Source organism: Salmo salar, chromosome 26 (genome assembly GCF_965601325.2).
Source record: "Salmo salar chromosome 26, fSalSal1, whole genome shotgun sequence".
Lineage (NCBI taxonomy): Eukaryota > Metazoa > Chordata > Actinopteri > Salmoniformes > Salmonidae > Salmo > Salmo salar.
Genome location: NC_138316.1, coordinates 24,424,450 through 24,431,471, shown reverse-complemented (window position 1 = coordinate 24,431,471; position 7,022 = coordinate 24,424,450). Strand labels below are relative to the sequence as shown.

The following is a 7,022-nucleotide window of genomic DNA, read 5'->3' as shown; positions in this document are numbered from 1 at the left end:
ATGTTAAATTGTACAAAATGTAATACTCGTCAAAATTCTTTCAGGCTCAATTGTTTACAATGTCTCTGACCATGATGGATGGTGCTACATTGGTCTCTGCAACAAGACTTGCAAAGTAGAAGTCCATTCCGTCAGATGTGGTGTTCCAACTACCCCAGTTACTACTACTTCACCCACCACTACACTGCTCCCAACAATAACAATACCACGTACGACAGAAAGACCAACCACCACCCCAAAATTTCCATCTGAGAAACACTGTCCCCATGAACATCCTCCAAAACAGGTATTATCTCTTCTCTAGATAATAACTTTTTTGGAAACATTCCATAGGAATTATTATTTACAAAAGGGTGATTTAATAAAAAAAAAAGAATTGAATGATTTTGTATACATTTCCTGTAAGCCTAATAGTTTTCTGTGTTGGTAGAATGGTGACACCTGGAAACATAACCAGTGCACCAACGGAACATGTGCCAACGGGAAAGTTATCTATGAGCATGTACATTGTGAGACTCCGAAGCCTATAGCATGTGAAAATAACTATCCTCCGATCAAAGTGTATGACGAATCTGGATGCTGTTTCCACTATGAGTGTCAATGTAAGTTCACAACAAATTAAAATAAATGTTTATTCTTTTTGTCACAAAATCCACTTTTACTATTAATTTTAGTTCAAAATCTGAAAAATAATCCTTACTGTTGACTGGTTTAGCGTTATCTTATAGTTAATAGCAGTAAATGTATACGAATGTCTCACATTGGAAACATTTCAGCACCACACTATTCATTTAGCATAAAACATTCCATATCCGTGTCCTTCTAAATGCTAATTGTTCTCTTCTTACAAAGGTATCTGTTATGGTTGGGGAGACCCTCACTATGTCACCTTTGATGGAACATACTATGGCTTCCAAGGAAATTGTTCTTACGTCTTGGTCAAAGAAATCCTGCCAAAGTACAACTTCAGTGTGGTAATCGACAATTACTATTGTGATGCCCCAGATGGACTTTCCTGCCCTCAGTCTCTGACAATTTATTACCAATCTTACAAGATATTCATGACCAAGAAGGATGTTGATGGAGTTTTCACAAGTCTGGTAATTAAAATATCTCAAATACTGTATGTTCAAGACATTTTCTGTTGTTTTTCCTATAATAGAGATTAGATTTTCAATTAGCTTAAATATTGATTAGCTTTCATTTAAGATGGATTTACTTCCTCTATGTATTAGATATAGGAAATATTGGGTATACAAATTATTGTAACCATTTTGTCGATCTCTTAATATTTTTGTCTTAGATTTATGTAAACCAGCAACGCATCATCCCAGCATATGAGACCAAGGACTTCCGCATCACAGACAACGGAATTGAGACCCTTTTAGTCATACCAGCAATTAATGCCAAGGTGTCTTTCACTGGCCTTATGTTTAGCATATACCTGCCATGGGACAAGTTCAGTGGCAACACTGAGGGACAGTGTGGTGGGTACAGGTGTTTTATGGTTACTCTGTTACCATGATTACCACATGATGTCTCATTGTCTAACGATGGTTTTCAATCTTATTCAGGTACATGTGACAACAACCGGACAGATGACTGCCGCTTGCCAAATGGGACTATTGATTCATCTTGTCCAGACATGGCACACCAATGGCATGTTGCTGACCACAATAACAGTCAGTGCACACCACCACCAGAGCCGACACCAACACAGCCACCAGGCTGCGATCCACCCATTTGTCATCTCATTCAAAGCAAGTAAGTAACAATTAGTATTCACAATAAATCTCCTCTGTAGTATCGATAACTTCTCTATCAGAATAATCTCAGTGCGAACAATAACTTGACATACTAAAACACGGCAATCATTTGACAAAGCCTGATGACAAAACAAAGTGAATTAACATTTTTAAGTATCTACTCTAACTGAAGCGTGACATCTTTTCAAGGGTCTTTGAGAGTTGCCATAAGATAATCCCCTACGAGCCATTCATTGTGGCATGTATCTTTGATGCGTGTTATATGGATGATGTTACCATTGGCTGCACCAGCTTGCAGACCTATGCTGATGCATGTGCACAAGCAGGAGTCTGTATTGAGTGGAGAAATTATACAAATGGACAATGTGGTAAGTAGGTGACTCCGCAAGACCATAAAGATCAGACAGCCTCTCTATGATGTAGCTTATTGGTTATTAACCTTTTTATTTCACCCGCTACAGACTTCACATGCGAGAAACCCAAGGTTTATAATGCCTGCGGTCCACAAGTTGAACCAACCTGTAATGCCTGGTATGTATAATGCTGTTGTTGTTCAGTGGGTGGGTATAACGGTTAGGAAAAGTCTGTCAGCTATTGAAACTTTTTTGAATATCTCTGCAGGTACAATTTCAAATTCATCCAGACTCAAAATGAGTTCAGCGTCATGGGAGATATACAATTGGAGGGATGCTATTGCCCTCCTGGTACCACTTTGATGAGTTCCAGCTCAAACTACTGTATCCCCAGCTGTGGTAAGAATGGTCAAATAACAGCATTGTATATTAAGGGTGTGGTGACATACAGTATGGTGTTGTGATAGTAGCTACATCCTGCTGACCTTCACTTTGGGAAGCACAAAGTGTTAATTGTTCATTGCTACTGTAGTTGTCTTTTGAACGCTGGTTCAGCTTTTTGTAAAACAACAAAAAATCTGTTTTACCACAACATTTTTCACAGATACTTCAATGGTGTGGGTTTTGGTTTATTTTGATTGATATTGATTTCATCAAGTGATTCCGGTACATACAGTACATTATCAAAACGAAGTAGTAGAATGGACTTCAATGACTTTGTTTTTAATGTATTCTTTTCTCTTTGGTTCATCAGATATTTGCCCATTGCCAAATGGAGAATGGAAAGAGGTAAAATTGTGTTTGAATTTCACTCACAGATTTTAGGAGGGAAGAAAAACTATTAATTTCTGATATACACGTTAACAACATGTGGGTAGTTCACTTTTGACAATCATGTATAATAATGTATGCAATAATAATAACTATAATAATAATAATAATAATGTATTACATTTCTATAGTGCTTTTCATAGAACCTCAAAGCGCTTCAGTAATTTATGATTAAACAAACTGAATGATTGAACTTTGTACTGGTAGGATCCATACAAACCTTGATGTGCTTAAATTGTTCCTCATTGCAGGCTAATGAGACCTGGGTGAGCAACTGCCAGGATTGTGTGTGTGACCCATACAGTCTGGAAATCCAGTGCCAGCCTGTGGCATGCCAACATCAGCCTCCTCTCACCTGTGATCAGGAGGGCCAAGTTAAGGTCGTTGAAACCGTTGACTGTTGTCAAAAGGACAAATGCGGTGAGTGACTTTGGATAATATGCTCTTTATGGGGGCTTTGGAACAACTCTGTAAAAACATTTACATTTTTGGTGATTACCTAATATATGCAACCAATGTGGCCATTTGCATGATTTTTTGAAGCAATAGTTTTTTTCTTTCCAAACAGAGTGTGATGTCACACAATGCTCTACTTCCAAGATAACTTGTCCAGTCGGATTCGAGACAGAGGCAACTATGGGAGTCTGCTGCCCAACTTATCAATGCGGTGAGTATGCATCTGCATGTGCTTGAGTGTGCGTGTACAGTATTTGTGCATATTATAGAAATCCCAACATGTTAGTTGCAGTTTTGAATGATTATCCATGTTCTTTGCCCCACAGTGCCAAAGGATGTCTGTGTGTTTAACAACACTGAATATCAGGTGCGAATGCATTCTATGCTATGTTATTTGGCCAGTCCCACCACTTATAAATTATCAACACTTTTGAATGTAACTTAATAAAAGAGGACAATGAGTTAAACTAAACAAATACCTTCATTAAGCTATCAGGGTGCCAACAGTATTTTTTGGTCAATCCATGTATGAGATTAGATAGGACAAAAAAAAAGTGTCTCAATTCATAGATTTTCCATTGAAATATTGTATTTTCTCATTCCAGCCTGGTGCCAATGTTCCCGGGGACAAGTGTAAGAATTGTGTGTGTGGTGACAGGGTGGATGCCCAAACCCATCTACATATCATTGAGTGTCAACCTACTGAATGTGACACTCACTGCCAGCAGGTAAGTGATCGCCATTGACACATCGACACCCTTTGGCCTCATTATGTAATTCAACAAACTTTGTGTAATGTGAGTCCTTATCCATGTCAAAATATTATAATAACACTGATTCCTCTGTGTCCACTATTGGGCTACTAATGGATAAGTGTAATTTACTAGTGAGTTACCAGGATCACACATTGGTATAAGAGAGATCATGTGCACATCATAACGATTTTCTCCTCTCTGGTCTGTCTTCTTCCTTTCAGGGTTATGATCATCAAGCTGTTCCTGGGCAGTGTTGTGGGAAGTGTGTACAGACAAGCTGTGTGGTTATGCTGCCAGATAATACCACACACACTATTCAGGTAAAATAGCATCAGGCAGCATTATTTATCTCTCGCACAGATTCGCAAATTGTATTTTTTTTTTTACAATTCATAAAACATATCAGTCCTATTTCGCTTGATTATTTAAAAAGAGCAACATGAAATTTTAATCTAGCACTCAAGTGTTACACAAAATAACTATCTTACCAATGATATAGTATATCTTATCTTATATCATTTGAAGAATCTCCTGTTGATATATTTCACATTCTCACCTCTACAGCCTGGTTCTGTCTGGATACCATCTGGAGACAAGTGTCTCAAGTTTGAGTGCGTAAAGATTATGGACCAATTCATCCCAATTGAGGCTAAGACTGTGTGCCCTGACTTCCACCCAGAAGACTGCATAAATGTAAGTTAACTATCTGGCAAATTATCTGGGTCTTGGAAACTAGCCCATTTAAAAACTGGACAATGTGCAAATTCATACTTGTGAAATACAGTTTAAATATGCCCAGTCGCTCAGACCAAGGCCTGTTGCTTAATATAGTATACCTACTGTGTATTTATGTGAGGTTATTGACACCTGCTGCTTAAAGTGAACAGTGCAAGAACACTGCACTGAAAAACATGTGGAGACAGTTTGGTAAACGCTACGTCAGTGACTTATAAATGTTCTTGTTTTTTCTTCCATTTTCTTGTTTTTAAGGGAACTGAAGTTATTGCGCCAGATGGTTGCTGCCATGTCTGTGAGTGTCTTTTTAACACCATCCTTTTTGATAGACATTTGTAAATCATTCTTGCCCTTTATCATGCATTGAAAAAAGTATTTTAGCTTTTGAAATTGTCACTTTTGTGTGCAGGTATTCCAATATATAAGCCATGCAATGTGACAAAGGGAAAAGTGTACCTGAACAGCAATGGCTGCAAGTCTGCAAATGAGGTGGAAGTGACAACATGCGGTGGATCCTGTGGCACCTACGCCATGTGAGTATTTTGATCATTCCTAAATATTTCAGGAACACTAACACATTAATCCTCCCAATTAAACAGAATTGGGCTGCCTGTCTAAATGCAAACTACAAATTATATTTTCACTAATATGTTATGTTACAATGGCTGTGTTTACGAAAGCAGCCCAATTCTGATATTCTTCCCAATTATTGTCAAAAGAGCTCATCTGATTGGTCAAAAGATCGGAATTAGGCTGCCAGTGTAAACGCAGCCAATGTTATATAATTACAACTGCTACCATCATTACTTCCACATAATGACATCGCCTCTCCTTTCTGTTTTCAGGTATTCTCTTGAGGCCAACATGATGGAGCGCTCTTGTACCTGCTGTCGGGAAGTATCCACCACCAAGAAGGAAGTGGAGATGATCTGCCCAGACGGATCAAAGTTCAACCACTCCTACATCCACATCAATAAATGTGGCTGCCAGAGGACAGAATGCGTGACCCCAGAGGCGACCCAGGTCACAAGGTCACGACGCAGGAGAAGATGAATGACTCTCCACTACCATCCCTTTACTGCTTAGATTAGTTTTCTATTTACGTTCAACTTGTTCACTTTCCTACAAAGTAATCTGCTAAACGTAGGAGAAATAGTTTCAGCTTCTTATTCAATTTTTATTTTATTTTAGCCATTCAAAACACATAAATAAAGTTGGCAATAGGCTATTCATATATACCACGTTCTTGTTTTCATTCCTTTTGAAGTTAAGTTGGGAAATATTTGATTGAAGACACCCAGTTCAACAATGGCTTATCCTCTTCCAGATAAACAACCACAATTCAAAGTGTCAAAACACTTATTTCAATTTGAGTTGGTGTTAGGTTAGAGAAACGGATCAGTAATCTAAAGGTTTCTGGTTTCAGATCCCTGGCGCCACTTCCTACTGTGGTCCTTGAGCAACGCACTTAGCTAACCTCTAGATATATCCAGGGACAGCACTGTGGCTGACCCTGTGCTCCTCCCTATACAGTACTAAAGATACATTTTCATCTTAGTGGAATAATAAAGTAATAAAGTATTATGCACTTCAACGATTTCTTTGAAATGTTTTTGATAGTGTTTGTCAAACTGCGTGAACAGAAATGGGAAGGTTCCCACCTTAGTTGGAGGGAATTAAATAACTATTTTGCTATTATAACCAGTCCACTGTTACAGATGACTTACTTGTATCTTACCAATGTTATAGCCTCACAACAATCAGACAAAATGTGAAATAGACTTGATTCAAATCAAAACTAATATTATAGAAAATAGCACTCTGCCTGCTTTATAGCATGATCATGTTATACTGACTTGTCTACAACTGGCACAACAAGTGTTGGTGTCCAAAAGGACATTTTGCTGACATCTTTTAGTTAGTTGAGGCTCAAGAGCTGTTTAAAAGGAAAAATACTTTCTACAGTTTTTTTGAAGCCCCTTACCTGAAAGAGAATGATTTTCAAAAACATACAATTTATTTAAATAAAAGTCAGTGTGGTGCTATGGGCAGGATAGACAGATTTTTTGAAGATTATGCCTTGAGGTGGAGTGGATTAGATACACATTTCAATGCTAATTGTATTG

The 7,022-nt window shown here is 38.0% G+C and overlaps 1 protein-coding gene across 1 annotated transcript in view; it reads left to right on the top strand.

The window, feature by feature from the left end:
- Positions 1–6,134, top strand: part of LOC106597785 (mucin-5AC) — a 39,756-nt gene extending 33,622 nt beyond the window's left edge. Inside the window, exons 31-48 of the mRNA XM_082969539.1 lie at positions 45–286; positions 431–602; positions 853–1,100; positions 1,304–1,487; positions 1,575–1,764; positions 1,956–2,134; positions 2,228–2,297; positions 2,388–2,518; positions 2,874–2,908; positions 3,202–3,370; positions 3,519–3,617; positions 3,733–3,773; positions 4,012–4,134; positions 4,383–4,481; positions 4,726–4,854; positions 5,152–5,191; positions 5,306–5,429; positions 5,742–6,134. Of these exons, the coding sequence (XP_082825665.1) occupies positions 45–286; positions 431–602; positions 853–1,100; positions 1,304–1,487; positions 1,575–1,764; positions 1,956–2,134; positions 2,228–2,297; positions 2,388–2,518; positions 2,874–2,908; positions 3,202–3,370; positions 3,519–3,617; positions 3,733–3,773; positions 4,012–4,134; positions 4,383–4,481; positions 4,726–4,854; positions 5,152–5,191; positions 5,306–5,429; positions 5,742–5,949 (2,483 nt within the window). The 3' untranslated portion in view covers positions 5,950–6,134. The remainder of the gene's footprint in view (positions 1–44; positions 287–430; positions 603–852; positions 1,101–1,303; positions 1,488–1,574; positions 1,765–1,955; positions 2,135–2,227; positions 2,298–2,387; positions 2,519–2,873; positions 2,909–3,201; positions 3,371–3,518; positions 3,618–3,732; positions 3,774–4,011; positions 4,135–4,382; positions 4,482–4,725; positions 4,855–5,151; positions 5,192–5,305; positions 5,430–5,741) is intronic.
- Positions 6,135–7,022: the final 888 nt, after the last annotated feature.